Source organism: Hemitrygon akajei, chromosome 21 (assembly GCF_048418815.1).
Source record: "Hemitrygon akajei chromosome 21, sHemAka1.3, whole genome shotgun sequence".
NCBI lineage: Eukaryota > Metazoa > Chordata > Chondrichthyes > Myliobatiformes > Dasyatidae > Hemitrygon > Hemitrygon akajei.
Genome location: NC_133144.1, coordinates 27,133,902 through 27,157,498, shown reverse-complemented (window position 1 = coordinate 27,157,498; position 23,597 = coordinate 27,133,902). Strand labels below are relative to the sequence as shown.

The 23,597-nt window shown below is 44.9% G+C and overlaps 1 protein-coding gene across 1 annotated transcript in view; it reads left to right on the top strand.

The window, feature by feature from the left end:
• Positions 1 to 1,094: 1,094 nt before the first annotated feature.
• Positions 1,095 to 23,597, top strand: part of loxl1 (lysyl oxidase-like 1) — a 120,480-nt gene continuing 97,977 nt past the window's right edge. Inside the window, exon 1 of the mRNA XM_073025049.1 lies at positions 1,095 to 2,550. Coding sequence (XP_072881150.1) covers positions 1,425 to 2,550 — 1,126 coding nt within the window. The 5' untranslated portion in view covers positions 1,095 to 1,424. The remainder of the gene's footprint in view (positions 2,551 to 23,597) is intronic.

Here is a 23,597-nt window from a genome sequence, read left to right as displayed (position 1 = left end):
CGGCAATGAGTCAGTTTATAGAGCGACATAGAACAGCACTGGAACGGGCTCTTCGGCCAACAACACCTGTGCTGAACATGACGCCAAATGAAATTAAATCTCTTCAGTCCGTACAGATCCATATCCCTCCACTTACTGCACGTTCATGTGTTCATGCCTCTATTGTATCTGTTTGCAATACCACCCCGGTAACATGTTCCAAGCAGCTACCTCTCTCTGTGTAATAAAAAAACTTGCCCTGCACATCTCTGTCAAGCTTTCTCCCTCCCATCTGTCTTCTAGTATTTGACATTTCTATCCTGAGGGAAAGATTCTGACTGTCTACCCTAACTATGCCTCTCATAATTTTATAAACTATTAGATCTCTCTCGGCTTCTGATGCTCCAGAGAAAACAACCCAAGTTTGTTCAACCTCTCCTCATAATTTATACTCTCTAATCCAAGCACCATCTGGGACATGCTTTCTTCTCATTACTATCACCAGGGAGGAGGTGCAAGAGCCTGAAGGCCCACACTCAAATATTCACAAACAGCTTCTTCCCTTCTGCCATTTGATTTTTGAACGGTCTTTGAATGCTACCTAGTTAAATTTTTGCTCTATTTATTTATTTTGCAATTTATAATAATTTTATGTTTTTGCACTGTAGTGCTACAGCAAAAGAAGAAATTTCACATTATATAAGACAGTGATAATAAACCGGATTTTGATTATTCTGATTTGCGAAACCATTTTTGCACCCCTTCTAAAGTTCCTCATCCTGACTAGAACAGAATGTTTCTTCTGAATTCCCTCTCAGATTTGCTGGTGAACATCCTATAATTTGACAAGTCGGTCATTATGGGACACCAAGCTGGGAAGTTTATCTGGCACAGGAATTTAAATGTAGCACAGAGAGATTTAGGTAGTCTCTCTGTCTGTAGTTTCTGTGTGTGGGGGTGGGGGGGATTGTAATTGCTGAGAATTCATTAAGAAAATCACTCCTCTTCCAAGATAATTTCAATGTGGAGGAATATCTAACCGATCGGCAAACTTTAAACTACGCTGTCACTCAAAGGGCGGTCTAGGCAGTTTTTTTTAAAAGGGGAAATCAGTCGGGCGCAGGGATCCCACGGCATTCCCTTCTGTGGGAAAAGTGCAGAGTACACGAGTTGGTGGCGAGCAGCTGGATTCTGGAACCGGGGTGTAAAAGAAAAGAAGGAAGGGGGACAGAGAGGGAGAGGAAAAAAAGTGAGGTGGTGCACTGAGGTATTGGCAGGGCGCTGGGAACAGTGGAGTTGTCTGTGATCTGGAACACCCTTCCCCAACATGCTGGAGCTGTGCATAGTTGCGTTGCAGTGCTGCCGGGGAATCTGAGACCTGAAAGTTTTGCTTCTTGGTTTTATCTGTTTCTTTTCGCTTCCAGAGAGGATTGACGCCGCGCGGGATGCCAGGGGTCACGGGCTGGCTGCTCCCCACAGTGCTGGGCTGGTTCTTTTCGCTGCCCTACCTCGGGGTCCGAGCCCAGACCGGTGGGCCGAACGAGCGCTGGCGGCAGATGATTCAATGGGAGGACAACGGGCGGGTCTACAGCCTCCTCAACACCGGCTCTGAGTACGTGCCGGCCGGGCATTCGGCGTCCCGGAGAAACCCGAGGGTCTGGCTGGGAGGCTCCTCGAGGTACCCCAGCGGGTCGTCCCGAGCCGGGGGCACGGGGCGGCGCCAGGCTCCCTCGCCGTCCGTCAGAGCCGGCTCGGAGACGGTGAGGGGGCAGACCAGGCACCCTTTCGGCTTCGGCCAGGTTCCGGACAACTGGAGGCAGGGCGCCTTTGGCGACCCCACCCACATCCATCGGTACGTGCAGCCCGCCCCAAGGCAAGCCCCCCGGCCAAGGCCACGCCAGCCGCCTTACTCTGAGCCCACCTTCGCCCAAGCACCTTACCCCCGGTTCCCAGTGGCGCAGCCCCCTTACCCCAACTCTTACGACCCCAGCTATGAGTATGGGCCGTCCAGGGGCTTTGATAACCCCGACGAGCACCCTCCCTATCGCAGAGTGCCTTTGGATAGTGGTGGAGGGTACCCCAACCAGCCTAGGACCCGGTATGGCGACTATGGAGAGAACACTTACCCCTACAGATACCAAGGGCAGAACCCAGTGCAGGAGAGATACAGCGTGCCCCAGTCACCGTATGCCCACGATGGTCTGGACAGGCGATACATGCACAGCCTGTACGACGAGAGCAGGGGACAGGCGGTCACGGGAGAAGATCCTTCGTCGCACTTGCCATCCACAGTGTCCAGGAGTTCTGCCGTGCAGCCGGGTCCGTCCCCCGACGCCGGTCACTTGGGGCCGAGGGTGGCGAACCCCGACCTCCCACGCTCTGGTTTCTACCCGCAAGTCGGCCGCATCGTCCCGGTGGACCAGTACCCCCCTGACCGCTCCGACGATCCAAACGTGGAGCAGTATCCGTTCCAGAGAACGCTTCCCAATGGTGAGATGGACCATGGCCGCCTGGTGCCTGGGCCAAGGTTGGCCTTCGGAAGTGTCTACCGACCAGACCGCACTAGCAGAGGTATAGTTTCAAAACTTACGTGAAACAGGGTTTTGTTTATGCCTAACATAACGTGAAATTGTTATGTGTACTTCAAGGGGAATTAAAATTCTTGGAATAGTTATGTTCCTGGTTGGCGTGGCTGCAGATGTTAGTGAGATAACCAGGTTTATAAAACACTGATTTTTCAAAAGCATGTTTATTAGTTAAGCATTTTGTTTTAGTCTTTTTCTGTCTGGATAGTCCCTAATGGCATGTCCAGCACTTACTATAGACAATAGGTGCAGGAGTAGGCCATTCGGCCCTTCTAGCCAGCACTGCCATTCACTGTGATCATGGCTGATCGTACACAATCAGTACCCCATTCCTGCCCTCTCCCCATATCCCTTGACCCCGCTATCTATAAGAACTCTAACTCTCTCTTGAATGCATCCAGAGACCTGGCCTCCACTGCCTTCTGGGGCAGAGTATTCCACATATCCACCACTCTCTGGGTGAAAAAGTTTTTCCGCATCTCTGTTCTAAATGGCCTACCCCTTATTCTTAAACTGTGGCCTCTAGTTCTGGACTCACCCATCAGCGGGAACATGCTTCCTGCCTCCAGTGTGTCCAATCCCTTAATAATCTTATATGTTTCAATCAGATCCCCTCTCATCCTTCTATAATTCCAGTGTATACAAGCCCAGTCGCTCCAATCTTTCAACATATGACAGTCCCGCCGTTCCGGGAACTAACTTTGTGAACCCAAGCTGCACTCCCTCAATAGCAAGAATGTCCTTCCTCAAATTTGGAGACCAAAACTGCACACAATACTCCAGGTGGGGTCTCACCAGGGCCCTGTACAGCTGCAGAAGGACCTCTTTACTCCTATACTCAATTCCTCTTGTTATAAAAGCCAGCATGCCATTAGCCTTCTTCACTGCCTGCTGTACCTGCATACTTGCTTTCATTGACTGATGTACAGGAACACCTAGATCTCGTTGTACTTCCCCTTTTCCTAACTTGACTCCATTTAGATAGTAATCTGCCTTCCTGTTCTTGCCACCAAAGTGAATAACCTCACATTTATCCACATTAAACTGCATCTGCCATACATTTGCCCACTCACCCAACCTGTCCAAGTTACCCTGCATTCTCATAACATCCTCCTGACATTTTACACTGCCACCCAGCTTTGTGTCATCAGCAAATTTGCTAATGTTACTTTTAATCCCTTCATCTAAATCATTAATGTATATTGTAAACAGCTGCGGTCCCAGCACCGAACCTTGCAGTACCCCACTGGTCACAGCCTACCATTCCGAAAGGGACCCGTTAATCACTACTCCTTGCTTGCTGTCAGCCAGCCAATTTTCAATCCATGTCAGTACTCTGCCCCCAATACCATGTGCCCTAATTTTGCCCACTAATCTCCTATGTGGGACTTTATCAAAAGCTTTCTGGAAGTCCAGGTACACTACATCCACTGGCTCTCACTTGTCCATTTTCATAGTTACATCCTCAAAAAACTCCAGAAGATTAGTCAAGCTTGATTTTCCCGTCATAAATCCATACTGACTCGGACTGATCTTTCTACTGCTATCCAAATGTGTCGTAATTTCCTCTTTTATAATTGACTCCAGCATCTTTCCCACCACTGACATCAGGCTAACCGGTCTATAATTCCCTGTTTTCTCTCTCCCTCCTTTCTTGAAAAGTGGGACAACATTAGCCACCCTCCAATCAGTAGGAACTGTTCCTGAATCTATAGAACATTGGAAAATGATTACCAATGCGTCCATGATTTCTAGAGCCACCTCTTTAAGTACCCTGGGATGCAGACCATCAGGTCCCGGGGACTTATCAACCTTCAGACTCAACAGTCTATCCAACACCGTTTCTTGCCTAATATAAATTTCCTTCAGTTCATCCTTTACCCTAGTTCCTTTGGCCACTATTACATCTGGGAGATTGTTTGTGTCTTCCCTAGTGAAGACAGATCCAAAGTACCTGTTCAACTCGTCTGCCATTTCCTTGCTCCCCATAATAAATTCACCCGTTTCTGTCTTCAATGGCCCAATTTTGGTCTTAACTTTTTTTTGCTATTTACATACCTAAAGAAGCTTTTACTATCCTCCTTTATATTCTTGGCTAGTTTACCTTCGTACCTCATTTTTTCTTGGCGTATTGCCTTTTTTGTTATCTTCTGTTGCTCTTTAAAAGCTTCCCAGTCCTCCGGTATCTTGCTCATCTTTGCTATGTTATACTTCTTTATTTTTATACTGCCCTTTACTTCCCTCGTCAGCCACGGCTGCCCCTTACACCCCTTAGGATCTTTCTTCCTCTTTGGAATGAACTGATCCTGCACCTTCTGCATTATTCCCAGAAATACCTGCCATTTTTGTTCCACTGTCTTCCCTGCTAGGGTAATGTTCCATTAAACTTTGGCCAGCTCCTCCCTCATAGCTCCATAGTTCCCTTTGTTCAACTGTAATACTGACACATCCGATTTTTCCTTCTCCTTCTCAAATTGTAGGTTAAAACATATATTATGGTCACTACTTCCTAATGGTTCCTTTACCTCGAGGTCCCTGATCAAATCCGGTTCATTGCACAAACACTAAATCTAGAATTGCCTTCTCCCTGGTAGGCTCCAGTACAAGCTGTTCTAAGAATCCATCTCGGAGGCACTCCACAAACTCCCTTTCTTGGGGTCCAGTACCATTCTGATTCTTCCAGTCTACCTGCATGTTGAAATCCCCCATGACAACTATCATTACCTTTGCGACATGCCAATTTTAACTCTTCATTCAACTTATGCCCTACATGCAGACTGCTGTTTGGGGGCCTGTAGATAACTCCCATTAGGGTCTTCCTACCCTTAGAATTTCTCAGTTCTATCCAAACTGACTCTACATCCCCAGATTCTATGTCCCCCCTCACAAGGGACTGAATATCATTCCTCACCAACAGAGCCACCCCACCCCCTCTGCCAGTCAGTCTGTCCTTTCGATAAGATGTATATCCTTGAATATTCATTTCCCAGGCCCTGTCTGCTTGAAGCCATGTCTCAGTTATTCCCACAACATCGTACTTGCCAATTTCCAACTGAGCCTCAAGCTCATCTACTTTATTCCTTATACTTCGTGCATTCATATATAATACTTTTAATTCGGTACTCCCCTCCCCTTTCATATCAATTCCTATTTCACTTGGCCATACTGTATGATCTCTTCTTGAGCTTTCTACTCCATTGATTCTGTTGTCCTTTTTAACTTTTCTTATTTTCACTTTCCCTTTAACTTCATCCTTATATTTCCAGTTCATCTCCCCCCCCCCCCCCCCCCCCCACTACTTAGTTTAAACACATCCGTGTTGCAGTGGCAAACCTGTCTGCCAGAATGCTGGTCCCCCGCCTATTAAGGTGCAACCCGTCCCTTTTGTACAATTCATCCCTACCCCAAAACAGACCCCAGTGGTCCAAGAATGTAAATCCTTGCTTCCTGCACCAGTTCCTCAGCCACACATTCAGATCCATTATCTCCCTGTTCCTGCCCTCTCCAGCATGAGGAACTGGAAGCAAACCAGAGATAACCACCCTGGAAGTCCAGCTTTTCAGCCGCCTTCCGAGTTCTCTGAAGTCCCGCTGCAGAATGTCCTTCCTCTTCTTCCCGATGTCATTTGTGCCGACATGCACTACCACTTTCGGCTGTTCACCTTCACCCTTGAGGATTCCCTGCAATCGGTCCGTGATGTCCTGGATCCTAGCACTAGGGAGGCAACACACCATCCTTAAATCTCGCCTGTTGCCGCAGAAACCCCTTTCCGTACCTCTTACTATGGAGTCCCCTACTACCACGGCTCTTCCTGATGTCTGACTCCTCGGCTCTGCTTCTGCACCAATTTTCAGCTCGCAGATCTGTCCGCCTCTCAGACTGGCAGTATCTTCTGTCCTGACAGCTTCCAAGAAGGTGAACCTGTTTACGAGAGGTACATCCCCTGGGGTCTCCTGTACTTAAAGCATCCTTCCTCATCGTCGCCCCCTTTCTCTCTTCCGGTATCCTCGGTGTAACGACCTCACTGTAGGTCCTGTCCAGAAAATCCTCGTTTTCGCGGATAAACCTGAGGTCATCCAGTTCTTTCTTCAGTGCTGCAACATGCTCCTTCAGAAGCTGAATCTGGACACACTTTCCACAGCTGTAGCAGCCGGGGGCACCATCAGTGTCCCTGACCTCCCACATCATGCACGTAGCACACTGAATCAGCTTAGTGGTCATGTCTCCACCCTCTGCAATTGTGCCTGGCGTAGTCTCCTGGCCGAAGACTCTCGAGCCAAAGACTAGCACTTTTCACACCAGGCACTTCCCTCGACCAGGGATATTCTCTTCCTGACAGCAATAATCATCCTGAAGTTGAAGGCACAGCTTTACAGACAAGCTCTGTATATAGCAAATGCTTTGTCTGTGGAAAGCAATATAGCTCATCCACCTGGTTTATTGCTGCTCAAGAAATGCAATATAAGAAAATGGGTTATTTAATAGATGATTTTTCATATCAATAACAGATCTATCAATGTTGGAATGTTTATGTACTCAAGGAAGTTAGCTTCACAGCATCGATGGTGGGAAGCTGAGATCTATGTCTCTGAAACTCTTAGATCTTTTTGTGCAAAAAGAGTATCTGAGGAAATATGCATGTGAAGTTACCCAAGTGGCAGAGAAAAAGGTATAAATGTAGAGAGCAGTTCAGGCTTATTGGGAATGGCTAAAGAACATAAAGAAACATGGTGAACTGGAATCCATTCCTCTGGCTTTGGGGTCTGAGGAATGATTCACTCATCTACATCGTTGGTATGACTTTTTAGTTTATAGGAATTGTACCTGTGCTTTGGAAATGGTTTGTGTTTTAGAAATGCTTTATGTTTAAGAAATAGTTTGTAGAAATAGAAATCCTGAGTTTTAAATGTTTTAAGAATGCTGTTTGGATTTAAGCATGTATTTCTGAAAATAAATGAATTGTGTTTTAAACTACGTTATAGCTGAAAGTACAGTACTTTACCCCTGGTAGGGAGAAGGCACCTACTGCTTGAATAGTGGATATTGGCAGCTAAACTCTTCATGAAGAATAATTAGGGAAGTGAACTACTCTTTGAAGATTGGGTAGTTTCAGTACAACCTCCCTTTAGTGATTCCCATATCTGATAAGACTTAAGATCTTTGAGTTCTGGTTATGGTGTTTTGAATGATGCTATGAAAATTCAGGCTGTAATGCAACCTGTCAGTATACTCTTCACTGTGCATCTAAAGGAGTTTGTCAAAGTTTCAGATGATGTCCCAAAGATGGGGCCGATCATCTGAAATGATCTCACAGGAATTTAAAGTTGACCTTTTCTACCTCTGATCCCCTGATGAGAACTGGCTCATGGACCTCCAATCAGATCTTTAGTTTTATTGTTGTTAAAGGAAAGGTGGTTGTCGAGGCACCTTTCAACCAGATTTTTAATCTCTCTCCTCATTTCCTGCAGACCTGTAAATTATTCTAGCTATCTCCATTTGGAAATATTAATTCTGTTCCTATCACCCCTGCTGACATGACAGTGAGTTGCTGATCATTGCTGCTCCTGCTTGGGGGAAAAATAAGTTTTTCTATAATGAGGCCAAAATGTTATCTATCATTCATTAATGGAAACAGCTCACTTCTATCTAATCCAACATGTGCAATCACACTCTAGTACATCTCCAAACCTGTTTTATTTTAAAACCTATAGCTTCTGTGGTCTAATCTGGTGGCTAAAATCCCTCCTTAGAACAATTTTTGCATCCTTGTTGGGATCTTTGTAGCTTTCCTGAAGTGAGCTGACCTGAGATGGACACAATACTCCATATCTGGCCTAACAAATTTTAATACAAGTTCAACACAACTTCTGAGGATCCCAGGTACTCCCATTTAATTGACTCTGCCTCCTGTTGTTTCTCCCATCAAGCTCTGAGAGCGACACTCTCCGCCATGAGAAGGTACCTGGTGTCCCTATCACAATCCCTTCCACGCCTCCAGGACACCTTTTTCTCCGTTTGTAATGGACCTGTTTGTTACTTCATCCTCCGTCAGATCCATGCGTGCAATCGCTGTTTCTTTGACTTTATCACGTCCTGCAAGGATCGCAAGATCTTCCATCTGCAGACCCCAGAGCATGGACTTCGTATCGTGGCCCCGGGCCCGGCTGTTGATCTCGGCTGCCCCAGCAACCCTGGTCATATTCAAAACCCGAACTCCAGCACCATCATCGCGTGTTCCAACGGCCATGGATTGGCCTCGGCCATCGATCTGGGCTGCCCCAGCAACCCTGGGCATATTGTCTTGAACTCCAGGCCGGGTCTTCACATGCTGCGATTGTGACTCCCGTCTCCGCTTTCCCCACCACCACTCTGCAATCCCCTCTCCCTCAGATCCCATCGTCAGCTCCTGGGCCCTCAGAGGCTCCATCTTCCTCTCACCCCAACCCTTCCCTCTCCACTGACACTACCAGCCTCCCTCCCCACTCTGATCCCATCTCTCATGAGGTCTTTGCCATTCCCTCCAATCTTCAACTCTCTGAGGCAGAGCACTCTGTCCTCAGTAAGGGCCTCAGCTTTGTCCCCCTTTGCCCACACCTCAGCGAGTTCCGCGTACGCCATGACGCTGAACTCTTCTTCCGCCGGCTCCGTCTCCGAGCTTACTTCTTTGGCAAGGACTCTCCTACCCCCACCAATGACCCCTTCTCCCATCTTCAACCCTCCTCCTCTTCGTGGACACCCCACTCTGGTCTTCAGCCTGCTCTGGATCTCTTTATTGCTAATTGCCGATGGGACATCAACTGTCTCGATTTCACCACACCCTGTTCCAATTCCAACCTAACTCCTTCCGAACGCTCTGCTCTCCACTCCCTCCGCACCAATCCCAACCTCACTATAAAACCCGCTGATAAGGGGGGAGCTGTTGTTGTCTGGCGTACTGACCTCTACTTGGCCGAGGCACAGTGACAACTCTCTGATACCTCCTCTTATTTACCCCTTGATCATGACCCCACTAAGGAGCACCAAGCCATTGTCTCCTATACCATCACCAACCTTATCAGCTCTGGGGATCTCCCTTCCACTGCCACCAACCTCATAGTTCCCACACCCCGCACTTCCCGTTTCTACCTCCTACCCAAGATCCACAAACCTGCCTGTCCAGGTAGACCTATTGTCTCAGCTTGCTCCTGCCCCACTGAACTAATTTCTGCATACCTTGACACTGTCTTATCCCCCCTTGTTCAATCTCTTCCCGCCTATGTTCATGACACTTCTCACGCTTTGAATTTTTTCAATGATTTTAAGTTCCCTGGCCCCCACTGCTTTATTTTCACCATGGACGTTCAGTCCCTATATACCTCCATCCCCCACCCGGATGGTCTCAAAGCTCTTCGCTGGTTTTTGGATTCCAGACCTAACCAATTCCCCTCTACCACCACTCTCCTCCGTCTAGCGGAATTAGTTCTTACTCTCAATAATTTCTCCTTTGGCTCCTCCCACTTCCTCCAAACCAAGGGTGTAGCCATGGGCACCTGCATGGTCCCAGTTATGCTTTTTGTTGGCTTTGTGGAACAGTCCATGTTCCAACTCTATATGGGTATCCGTCCCCCTCTTTTCCTTTGCTACATCGACGACTGCATTGGCGCCGCCTCCTGCATGCATGCTGAGCTCGTTGACTTCATTAACTTTGCCTCCAACTTTCACCCTACCCTCAAATTTACCTGGTCTGTTTCCGACACCTCCCTCCCCTTTCTTGATCTTTCTGTTTCCATCTCTGGAGACGGCCTATCTACTGATATCTACTATAAGCCTACAGACTCTCACAACTACCTGGACTATTCCTCTTCCCACCCTTTCTCTTGCAAAAAGGCTATCCCCTTTTCACAATTCCTCTGTCTCCACCGCATCTGCTCTCAGGATGAGGCTTTTCATTCCAGGACGAAGGAGATGTCTTCCTTTTTGAAACAAAGGGGCTTCCCTTCTTCCACCATCAACTCTGCTCTCAAACGCATCTCTCCCATTTCCCGCACATCTGCCCTCACCCCATCTGCCCGCCACCCCACTCGGGATAGGGTTCCCCTTGTCCTCACCTGCCACCCCACCAGCCTCCAGGTCCAACGTATAATTCTCCGTAACTTCCACCACCTCCAACGGGATCCCACTACCAAGCACATCTTTCCCTCCCCCCCCCCCCCCCACTGCTTTCCGCAGGGATTGCTCCCTACGTGACTCCCTTGTCCACTCGTCTCCCCCATCCCCTCCCACCGATCTCCCTCTTGGCACTTATCTTTGTAAGCGAAACAAGTGCTACACCTGCCATTACACTTCCTCCCTCACCACCATTCAGGGCCCCAGACAGTCCTTCCAGATGAAGCGACACTTCACTTGTGAGTCGGCTGGTGTGGTATACTGCGTCCGGTGCTCCCGGTGTGGCCTTTTATATATTGGTGAGACCCAATGCAGACTGGGAGACCGTTTCGCTGAACACCTATGCTCGTTCCGCCAGAGAAGGCAGGATCTCCCAGTGACCACACATTTTAATTCCATGTCCCATTCCCATTCTGATATGTCTATCCATGGCCTCCTTTACTGTCAAGATGAATCCACAGTCAGGTTGGAGGAACAACACCTTATATATCGACTGGGTAGCCTCCAACCTGATGGCATGAACATTGACCTCCAACTTCTGTTAATGCCCCTCCTCCCCTTCTTACCATATTTAGTTTTTTTTTCTCTTTCTCTGCCCATCACCCTCTGGTGCTCCCCCCTCCCCCTTTTTTTCTCCTGAGGCCTCCCGTCCCATGATCCTTTCCCTTCTCCAGCTCTGTATCACTTTCGCCAATCACCTTTCCAGCTCTTAGCTTCATCCCACCCCCTCCGGTCTTCTCCTATCATTTTACATTTCCCCCTCCCCCCCCACTACTTTCAAATCTCTTAGTATCTCTCCTTTCAGTTAGTCCTGACGAAGGGTCTCGGCCCGAAACGTCGACAGTGCTTCTCCTTATGCTGCTTGGCCTGCTGTGTTCCACCAGCATTTTGTGTGTGTTGTTCAACACAACTTCCCTGCTTTTCTACTCTACGTCCCTATTGTAAACTGACCATTGTGAACATGTCCTGCCACTTTTAACCTGTCATTCAGTTCCTGCAGTCTAATTTATTCTTTAATATTGCAATTAGTATGCACAAACTTTGGCAGGCAAATATGACGTAACTGAGAGGATGTTAAACCACTGTCAACACTGATGTATTATTTATAGAATTCATATTATAAAAGCAGCACATCCAGCCCAACATGCCAGGGCTTCTGCTTTACATAAACCTTCTATCATCATACTTGACCTCTCAGTCAAGGTAGCTTTTGGAGCACGCCAGCACCTCTACTTCCTCAGAAAGCTAAAGAGATAGGGCAGATCCCCTATGCACCCTTTTTTTTTAACAAACCTTTTTTTTTAACACCTTAGAAGTCATCACAGTTTGGTAACTGCTCTGCCCGTGACTGCAAGAAACTGCAATGAGTTGTGGACACAGCTAGGCACTTCATGGAAGCCAATCTCCCATCCATGGACTCTGTCTGTATTTCTTACTGCCTCAGTAAAGCAGCTGACATAATCAAATACCCCATCCACCCTGGACATCCTCTCTTCTTTCCCCCCATATTGAACAGAAGATACAAAAGCATTAAAGCACGTCCCAGTAGGCTCAGGGACAGCTTCTATCCTGTTGTTAGAAGACTATTGAACAGTCGTTACTCCAATAAGCTGGACTCTTGATGTCACAATCTACTGTGCTATGGCCTTGAACGTAGTGCACCTGCACTACATTTCCTCTAACTTCTACATTCTGTTTTTGTTTTCCTTTGTACTCCCTCGATGTACTGATGCGATGAACCATCTGTGTGCAAACCACGGTATGAAAAACTGTACTCTGCATATGACAATAATAAACCGATTTAATGATTGCAATTAAAGGATCATTGGCATTTTCTTCCTCAGTTATAGAAGGTAAACCATTGAAAATATTCTTGGGAGGAAAGTGGAGGTGAGGCCAAGACCAATCAGTGATGATGTTATTGAATAGTGTAGTAGACTTGAGAAGCCCTGTGGTTAACACCTCTTATGGTCTTCAGATGCCACTATTCATTTCCCCTTCATCCAGCTTCTGTTTAAATGCATCTTTGATTTTCATCTCAATCTCTCTACTGGGAGTGTGTTCCATATGCTTTTTTAGAAGAAAATTTCTCTCATTTCTTTTCCATAGTTATACTAATCACATTATTTAAAATCAAAGGTCATAAAATGTTGGAAGCTTTCAGCAGGCCAGCAGTATCAGTGGAAAGAGAAAAAGAGTTGATGATCCTTTGTTGGAACTGACTGAACTTTGTAATAGTTCTTCGGGAGTCAGTCATACGACACAGAAGCATAATGTCTATGCCAACTATTACATACCTGTCTATACAAATCCTATTTACTAGCAGTCCATTGTATATTGATTCAAGCACTGATGATTAGCTTTCATCCTGAAAAATTAACTCTTTCCAATGATGTTCCCTGACACACTGAGTTTTCACAGGACTTGTTATTGCTTGTTTGAGATTTCCTGCATTGGCAGTTACCTTTTGCTCTTCACGCAAATCAAAGTGCACAGCTAAACTGTCTGCCAAATGTGGCTGGAAAAGTTTTAGATCAGGGTTTCCCAACCTTTTTAATGTCATGGACACCTAGCTGTTGGGAGTGGTTTAAACTAATGTGGCACCAAGTATGAGAGAGCTGAGGAGGAACCAGCAGGTTTACAAGCAGATGATGGATGTAGCATGAATGTAAGGAAGGACTAGCCAATGACTGGGTACAATGCAGACAGAGCAAAGAGTTAAATTTTACCACAGAGGCAAAATTCAAAAGAGTGAAGAATGCAGAACTGAAGGCACTGTATCTAAATACGTGTAGCTTTCGGAATAAGGTGGATGAACTTGTGGCACACTTAGAGATTGGTCGGTATGACGTTGTGGGCATCACTGAGTTGTGGTTGAAAGAAGGCCATAGCTGGGAGCTTAATATCAAAGGATATACTTTGTATTGAAAGGGCAGGCAGGAAAGCAAAGGTGGTGGTGTGGCTGTGTTGGGAAGAAATGGAATTGAGTTTTTAGAAAGAGGTGACAGGGTCAGAGAATGTTGAATCTTTGTTAAGAAATTGCAAGGGTGGTAAAAACATTATGGGAATTATATATATGCATCCAAATAGTAGCCACGATGTGGGGTTAAGATTGCAAAAGGGAGCTGGAAATGGCAATGGAACAATTGTAATGGGGGAACTTCAGTAAGCAAGGGGATTGGGAAAATCAGGTTGGTTCAGATCGTAAGAGAGGGAGTTTGATTAATGCCTATGAGATGGCTTTTACGAGCAGCTTGTGCTTGAGCCTGTTTGGGGAAAGGCTATCTCAGACTGGGTGTTGTATAATAACCCAGATCTTATTAGGGAGCTTAACATAAATAAGCCCTAAGGAGGCAATGATCATAATATGATTGAATTCATACTGCAAATTAAGAGGGAGAAGCATAAGTCACGTGTATCAGTATCATAATGGAATAAAGGGAATTACAGAGGCATGAGGGAGGAGCTTGCCCAGGTGGATTGGGGGAGGATACTGGTTGGGATGACGGCAGAGCAGAGATGGCTGAAGTTTCTGGGAGTAGTTCACAAGGTGTAGGATAGATATGTCCCACAGAAGAAATTTTTCTCAAATGGCAGGAGTAGGCGATCGTGGCTGATTAGGGAAGTTAAGGACTGCATAAAAGCCAAGGAAAGGGCATATAATGTAGCAAAAGCAAGTGGGAAGTTGGATGATTGGGAAGCTTTTAAAATCCAACAAAAGGCAACTTAAAAAAAACTATAAGAAGGGAAAATATGAAATATTAGGGCAGACTAGCCAATAATATAAAGCAAGATATAAAGAGTATATAGCTTCCAGTTATATAAAGAGTAAAAAGGTGAGAGTTGATATTGGACTGCTGGAAAATGATTCTGGTGAGGTAGTAATGGGGGACAAAAAATGGCGGATGAACTTAATGGGTACTTCGCATCAGTCTTCACTGTGGAAGACACTAGCAGTGTGTCAGAGGTCTGTGAGTGTCAGAGAGCAGGAGGGAGAACCATTGATATCACAGAGGAAAAAGTGCTGGGCAAACTCAAAGGGTCTTAAGGTGGATAAGTCACTGGACCAGATGGATAAAACCCAGAGTCCTGAGAGAGGTTGCTGAAGAAATAATGGATGCTTTGGTCATGATCTTTCAATAATCTCTTGATCCTGACTGGAAGATTGCAAATGTCACTCCAATCTTTAAGAAGGGAGGAAGGTAAAAGAAAGGAAATTATAGGCCAGTTAGTCTAACCTCAGTGGTTGGGAAAGTGTTGGAGTTTACTATTAAGGTTGAGGTTTTAGGGTACTTCGAGACTAATGATAAAATAAAAGTCAAAGTCAGCATGGTTTCTGTAAAGTGAAGCCTTGCCTCACAAATCTGTTCAAGTTCTTCAAGGAAGTAACAAGGAGGTTGGACAAAGGAGAGGCAGTGGATGTCATTTACTTGGATTTTCAGTAGGCATCTGATAAGGTGCTACACATGAGGCTGCTTAACTAGATAGTATTCTATGGCACTATGGGAAAGATACTGGCATGGATGGTGGAATGGCTGAGAGGCAGGCAGTGAGTGGGAATAAAGGGGGACTTTTTTGGTTGGCTGCCGGTGACTAGTGTTGTTTCTCAGGTCAGTATTGGGACTGCTGCTTTTCACTTTGTCAGTGATTTAGATAATGGAATTGATGGTTTTGTGGCAAAATTTGCAGATGATTCAAAGTTAGGTATAGGGGTAGGTACTGCTGAGGAAGGAATGCAATTGCAGCAAGATTTAGACGAATTGCAAGAATGGGCAAAAATGTGGGAGATGGAATACAGTGTTGGGAAATGTATGATAATGGATTTTGGTAAAAGGAACAATAGTGTGGACTTTTATCTAAATGGGGAGAAGGTTCAAACATCAGAGGTGCAGAGGGACTTGGGAGTTCTTCTGCAAGGCTCCCAGGTTAATTTATAGGTTGAGTTTGTGGTAAAGAAGGCAAATGCAGTGTTGGCATTTATTTCAAGAGGAATAGAATATAAAAGCAAGGTGATGATGCTGAGCCTTTATAAGGCACTAGGCAGGCTGCATTTGGAGTATTGTCAACAGTTTAGTGCTCCATGTGTCAGAAAGAATGTGTTGTCATTGGAGAGGGTTCAGAGGAGGTTCATGAAGATAATTCTGGGAAAGAAAGGGTTAATATGAGGAGTGTCTGGCAGTTTTGGGCCTGTACTCACTGGAATTTAGAAGAATGTGGGGGGGATCTTATTGAAACCTACCAAATGTTGAAAGGACTAGATAGGGTGGATGTTGAGAGCATGTTTCCTATGGTGGGGGTATCCAGAACTAGGGGGCACAGCCTCAAAATTGAGGGGCGACCATTTAAAACAGAGGTGAGGAGAAATTTTTTGAGGCAGAAATTTGTAAATCTGTGGATTGCTCTGCCACAGACTGTGGTGGAGGCCAAATCCGTGTGTATATTTAAGGCGGAAGTTGATCGTTTCCTGATTGGACAGGGCATCAAAGAATATGGCAAGAAGGCAGGTGTATAGGGTTGAGTGGGATCTGTGATCAGTTATGATGGAATGGTGGAACAGACTCGATGGGCTGAAAAACCTAATTCTGCTCCTATATGTCTTATGGTCAACCATTAACCGAGGGGTCTGTGGACCCCAGTTAGGAACCCCTGGGAATGGGCCAAACACAGGCAAGTAAGACTAGCTCAAGTAGACAACTTGGTTCAAGTGGAGGAGCTGAGCGGAAGGACCTGTTTCTGGGCTGCATAACTCTATGTCTGTAACTTGTGGCTTCGGATTCACCATGATACAGCCTAACCACACTCCTTGTAGCCAAGTACATTCCCTCACTGCCTACCAAGTGAACAGAAACAACCAGTACTGATTTGTTCCTCCTTTGGAATGTACCTTTTTCTTTTTAAAAAAAAAGTAAAGCCTGCAATGTTTTTAACAGCTGTTTCATTTACTTCAATTAGGGCTTGCCTTAAAATATAACATGCCTTACTCTAATCGATAAATTATTGCAGCTGTAAAGAAAAAAAAAATCAACATTTCCCAGAGGCAATGGCAGAACAGCTGCTTTTTTGGAAGCAAAGTGTGGAGGAAATTAAATCCCAGCACGTCAAGCAGCATCTGTGGAAAATGAAAATTCCTCAAATGCTGCCTGACCTGCTGAGTATTTCCAGCACTTTTTAATTTCAGATTTCCAGCATCTGTAAAGTTTGATTTGCCAACCAGGATGCCCATTAAAGCTAAACCCATTTTTTTGCTACTTTTAGAGTACTGTAAAAGTACATCTGTTTCACTAATGACAGGAAATCCAACTTAGTCTGTTTATAGACACGAGTTTCTGCAGATGTTGTAAATCTTGAGCAGTGCACACAAAATGCAGGAGGAACTCAGCAAGTGAGGGGGCATCCTGAGAAAGGGTCACGTCCTGGAACGTCGACTGTTTTTATTTCCCTCCACGATGCAACCTGACCTGCTGAGTTCCTCTGGCATTTGTGTGTGTGGGTCTGTTTCATAAGTGCCCACCAGATCACCACATGGTGTTATCTTTTAAAAAGTCTATCAACCTATTCAGTTGAATGGTAAGTAAGGGTGGAGAACAAATAGAGAAAGACCAGTCTTTTTTGCAAATACAGTCATTTTCTGTATACCTCCTCCCTGACAGAAGTAATCAGAAGAAGGCTTGTCCCTGGATGGCTAGGATCTTTAATGATGGATCCTGCCTTTTTGATGTACTGCCGCTTGAAGAAGTCCTTTATGGTGGAGAGGCTAGTGCCCATGATGGATTTGGCTAAGTCTGCAACCCTTGACTGTAGTGATTGACTATATACCATACTATTATGCTGCTATTTCCCAGGGCAAGTATCTAAAGTACTTCCTTAATTGCAATATCCACACAATGTGGAGGCTAAGCTGCTGAAAATATTCAAGGCTGGAATGGTCATATTTGGTTTCTGAGGCTTTTGGGAATTAAGCAGAAAAGTGTAGCCTGGGAAAGGCTGGAAGATTTGATTATCTATAATCCACTTGGATTGAGGATCTGGCTCAAGGGATAAGCGGTCCGTTCTCTTGCTACTGTTTTTATTTTACCTAATGAACTTGCGAGACCTGGTGTGGCTAAGTGTTAACTGATGCAAAATGACTTTTATCCCACTCAGAGTCATAATTATCCCACTCACATAGAGTCATAAAGTCTCTGAGCAGGGAAACAGGCTGTTCAGCCCACTTATCAAAAAGTGCAGTTTTGACAAATTATTTTTTCCCTGGACATGGAGATTCATAAAACTGCCAATTTTCTGATGTCCCTCACTATAAGTAATTAATCTTCAATGGGCCTCAAAGTCTATTGACCTACATAAACAGATGTATGTAGCTTTGAAGGTATTGGCCAGGTTATTTGGATTTGTATCGATTTGGAGTTTAGCCAACAGCAAATGGCCTGCTCTTTCTTGTATTGCTTACATTTTTATGTAATCTGCACATCAGATCAAATCAAACTTCGGTCATTTGAGTACATCTCTGACACTGTTTCTCTGGAACTGCATTGTTTCACAGCCATCTGCATTGGAGGGTCAAGAAAGTTACAAGAGATGCAGTTACAATCTCCAAAAAGCCTTGTAACGATAGAGGAGTGGTAATTCTGGACTAGGCTTGAATTGATCAATGAAAGATGCTCCACAGTTGTGGCAGGGCTAGAATGCCATCACCTCTCTTAAAGTCAAATCAAGTGACATAGGGCTTCACTTCCAGATGAGTTCAAAGTCTTCTATGCTCACTTAGACTGTCAAAACATGGAGGAACCATCACAAGCTTCCACGTCCCTGATGAATCTGTGATTTTGGTCTCTGAGGCTGATGTGTGAGCATTCTTCAGGAGGATGAACCCATGAATAGCATCTGACCCAGACAGGGTACCTAGCCAGGTACTAAAGACCTGTGCTGATCAACTGGCTGGAGTGCTCACTGGGATTTTTAAACTCTTGTTTCAACAGTCTGAGTTACCCACCTGCTTCAAGCAGGCTTCAGTTATACCAGTACCTTAGAAGAATGTAGTATCCTGCCTCAATGACTATTGTTCAGTAGCACTTACATCCACAGTGATGAAGTGTTTTGAGAGATTGGCGATGTAACATAAGAACTCCTGCCTGACAAGTGACTTGGATCTGCTTCAGTTTGCCTACTGGTGCAAAGGGCCACCAGCACTGCCAATTCATTGGCTCTTGACTCAACTCTGGGCAACAAAGATGTGTACATCAGGAGGCTTTTTATCGAGTACAGCTTGGCATTCAATGCTGTCATCCCCTCAAAACTAATCAATAAGCTTCAAGGTATGGCGTCAATACCTCCTTGTGCAATTGGATCCTCAATTTCAATACTTGCAGACCCCAGTGAGTTCTGACTGGCAACAAGATCTCCACCACAATCCTTATCAGCATGGGCGTGCCACAAGGCTGCATGCTTAGTCCCCTGCGCTGCTCACTTTGCAATCGTGACTGTGGCTAAGTGCAGCTCTGATGCCCTATACAAGTTTGTTGATGTCACCGCTGTCGTTGGCAAAATCAAAGTGGGTGATGAATCGGCATATAGGAAGGAGATTGAAAATCTGGCTGAGTGGAGTGTCAGCAAAACTAAGGAGCTGATTATTGGCTTCAGGAGGTGGAAACCAGAGGTCAATGAGCAAGTCCTCATGGGGGGATCCGAGATGGTGATGATCAGCAACGTAAATTCCTCGGTGTTATTGTTTTTGAGGACCTGTCTTGGACCCAGCACATAAATGCAATGCCTCTACTTCCTTAGAAGTCTGTGAAGAATTGGCGAGACATCCAAATCTTGGACAAACTTATATAGATGTGTAGTGGAGAGTAATTATATGGTCCGGAAACACCAATGCCCTTTTAAAAAAAAAAAAAAGAAAATACTACAAAAAATAGTGGATACAGCCCAGTCCATTGTAGGTAAAGCCGTCCCCATCATTGAGCACATCTACACGGAGCATTGTCGGAACGCAGCATCTATTATCAAGGGCCCCACCATTATGGCCATGATCTGTTCTTGCTGCTGCCACCTAGAAGAAGATACATGAGCCTTAGGTCCCACACCACCAGGTTCAGGATCAGTTAGTATCCCTCAGCCATCAGGGTCTTGAACTAAACCGTCACTGAAATTCACTTGCCCAATTACTAAATTGTTCTCACAACCAATTGACTCACTTTCAAGGACTCTTCACGTCGTGTTCTCAATATTTATTATTTATTTATTATAATATTTTTAAATACTTGCACAGTTTGTTCTCTTTTGCACACTGGCTGTCATCCAGCTGGTGTGGTCTTTCATGGATTCTGTAATGTTATTGTATTTATTGTGTATGCCTGCAAGAAAATGACTCTGGTACACTGTGACATGTATGTATTTCAATAATAACGTAACTTTCAACTTAACTACATGGCTACAACTTCTGCCCATTCTACAGATTACGGTATTTATCCTTCCTGCATGTATGTTTTTACCCTTCTTGTGAAGTATTGCAGTGGCATGCAAGTTTGGGCACCCCAATCAAAATTTCTGTTACTGTGAATAGTTAAGTGAGTAGAAGATGAACTGATCTCCAAAAGTCAAAGTTAAAGATGAAACATTCTTTTCAACATTTTAAGCAAGATTAGTGTATTATTTTTGTTTTGTGCAATTTTTGAATGAAAAAAAGTGAAGAAGCACCATGCAAAAGTTCAGGCACCCAAGGGATTTGAGCTCTCAGATAACTTTTACCAAGGTCTCAGACCTTAATTAGTTTGTTAGGGCTATGGGCTGTTCACAGTCATCATTAGGAAAGGCCAGGTGATGCAAATTTCAAAGCTTTATAAATACCCTGACTCCTCAAACCTTGTCCCAACAATCAGCAGCCATGGGCTCCTCTAAGCAGCTGCCTAGCACTCCGAAAATTAAAATAAATGATGTCTCCAAAGCCAGAGAAGGCTATAAGAGGATAGCAAAGCATTTTCAGGTAGCTGTTTCCTCAGTTCATATTGTAATTAAGAAATGGCAGTTAACAGGAATGGTGGAGGTCAAGTTGAGGTCTGGAAGACCAAGAAAACTTTCCAAGAGAACTGCTCATAGAATTGCTAGAAAGGCAAATCAAAACTCCTGTTTGACTGCAAAAGACCTTCAGGAAGATTTAGCAGACTCTGGAGTGGTGGTGCACTGTTCTACTGTGCAGCGACACCTGCACAAATATGGCCTTCATGGAAGAGTCATCAGAAGAAAACCTTTCCTGTGTCCTCACCAGAAACCTCAGTGTCAGAAGTTTGCAAAGGAACATCTAAACAAGCCTAAAAACACAAAATGCTGGCAGAACTCAGTAGGCCAGACAGCATCTATGGGAGGAGGTAATGACAACGTTTCGGGCCGAAACCCTTCATCAAGAGTGAAGTAACATGGGATGATCGAGGGGGGATAAGAAGTGGGAGGAGGGATAAAGTAGAGAGCTAGGAAGTGATAGGCTAGAGGGAAATGGACTAGGGGGAACGTGGAGAATTATGGGAAATAAAAGAGAAAGAAAGGTAGGGCTGGGGGGAGATTATAGTGAGGGGGGAAAAAAGAGAGAGAAAGAGAACCAGACTAAAATAATAGATAGGGATGGGGGTAAAGGGGGGCAGGGGTATCAACGGAAGTCTGTGAGTTGGATGTTCATGCCAGCAGGTAGGAGGCTACCTAGACGGAAGATAAGGTATTGCTCCATCGACCTGCGTGTGGCCTCATCTTGACGGTAGAGGAGGCCATGGACAGACATGTCGGAGTGGGAGGACTTCATCAGGAGTTACTTCACTCCTGATGAAGGGTTTTGGCCCAAAACGTTGTCACTACCTCCTCCCATAGATGCTGTCTGGCCTGCTGAGTTCTGCCAGCATTTTGTGTTTTTATTTATTTCCAACATCTGCAGATTCACTCGTGTTGCATCTAAACAAGCCTGATGCATTTTGGAAACAAGTCCTGTGGACCGATGAAGTTAAAATAGAACTTTTTGGCTGCAATGAGCAAAGGTATGTTTGGAGAGAAAAAGGTGCAGAATTTCATGAAAAGAACACTCTCTAACTGTTAAGCACGGGAGTGGATTGATCATGCTTTGGGCTTGTGTTGCAGCTAGTGGCATGGGGACCATTTCACTGGTAGAAGGAAGAATGAATTCAATTAAATACCAGCAAATTCTGGAAGCAAATGTCACACCATCTTGTAAAAAAGCTGAAGATGAAAAGAGGATGGCTTCTACAATAGGATAATGATCCTAAACACACCTCAAAATCCACAATGGACTACCTCAAGAGGTGCAAGCTGAAGGTTTTGCCATGGCCCTCGCAGTCCCCCGACTTAAACATAATTGAAAATTTGTGGATACACCTCAAAAGAGCAGTGCATGCAAGACAGCCCAAGAATCTCACAGAGCTAGAAGCCTTTTGCAAGGAAAAATGGGTGAAAATCCCCCAAACAAGAATTGAAAGACTCTTAGCTGGCTACAGAAAGCGTTTACAAGCTGTGATACTTGTCAAAGGGGGTGTTACTAAGTACTGACTATGCAGGGTGCCTGAACTTTTGCTTTGGGCCCTTTTCCCGTTTTTGTTATTTTGAAACTAAAAGATGGAAGTAAAAGAGTAATCTTGTTTAAAACATTAAAGAAATGTGCCATTTTTAACTTTATACCTTTTGGAAATCAGGTAATTTTTTACTCGTTTAGTTATTCACAGTAATAGACCAGGGTGCCCAAACTTTTGCATGGCACTATATAAGAAGTGGCAGCACCCCTACTTTTTAAGACGTTTGTGTAGATTTGTTATGCCATCTACAAACCCCATTTCCAGAAAAGTTGGGATATTTTCCAAAATGCAATAAAAACAAAAATCTGTGATATGTTAATTCACGTGAACCTTTATTTAACTGACAAAAGTACAAAGAAAAGATTTTCAATCGTTTTACTGACCAACTTAAGTGTATTTTGTAAATATACACAAATTTAGAATTTGATGGCTGCAACACACTCAACGAAAGTTGGGACAGAGGCATGTTTACCATCGTTAAAAGGATGGTTTACCATCCTTTTAATAACACTTTTTAATCGTTTTGGAACTGAGGATACGAATTGTAGTAGATTTGCAATTGGAAATTTTGTCCATTCTTGCTTGATATAATACTTTAGCTGCTCAACAGTCCGTGGTCTCCGTTGTCTGATTCTCCTCTTCATGATGTGCCATACATTTTCAATAGGAGATAGATCTGGACTGGCAGCAGGCCAGTCAAGCACACACACTCTGTGTCTACAAAGCTACACTGTTGTAGCCCATGCAGAATGTGGTCTGGCATTGTCCTGCTGAAATAAGCATGGACGTCCTGGGAAGAGAAGTCACCTTGATGGCAACATATGTCTCTCTAAAATCCTAATATATGCCTCAGAGTCAATGGTACCTTCACATACATGCAACTCACCCATGCTGTGGGCACTGATGCACCCCCATACCATCACAGATGCTGGCTTTTGCACCTTTCGCTGATAACAATCAGGATAGTCACTTTCATCTTTGGCACGGAGAACTCGACACCCGTTTTTCCAAAAACTAGCTGAAATGTGGAGTCATCTGACCACCGCACACGGTTCCACAGTCTTTTGGTCCATCTGAGATGAGCTTGGGCCCAGAGAACTCGCCGGCGTTTCTGCATAGAGTTGATGTATGGCTTCAAACTTGTTTAATACAGTTTCAGGTTGCATTTCTGGATGCAGTGATGGACTGTGTTAAGTGACAATGGTTTTCTGAAGTACTCCCGAGCCCAGGTGGCTATAATTGTCACAGTAGCATGACGGTTTCTTAGGCAGTGCCGCCTGAGGGCTCGAAGATCACGAGTGGTTTCCGACCTTGCCCTTTA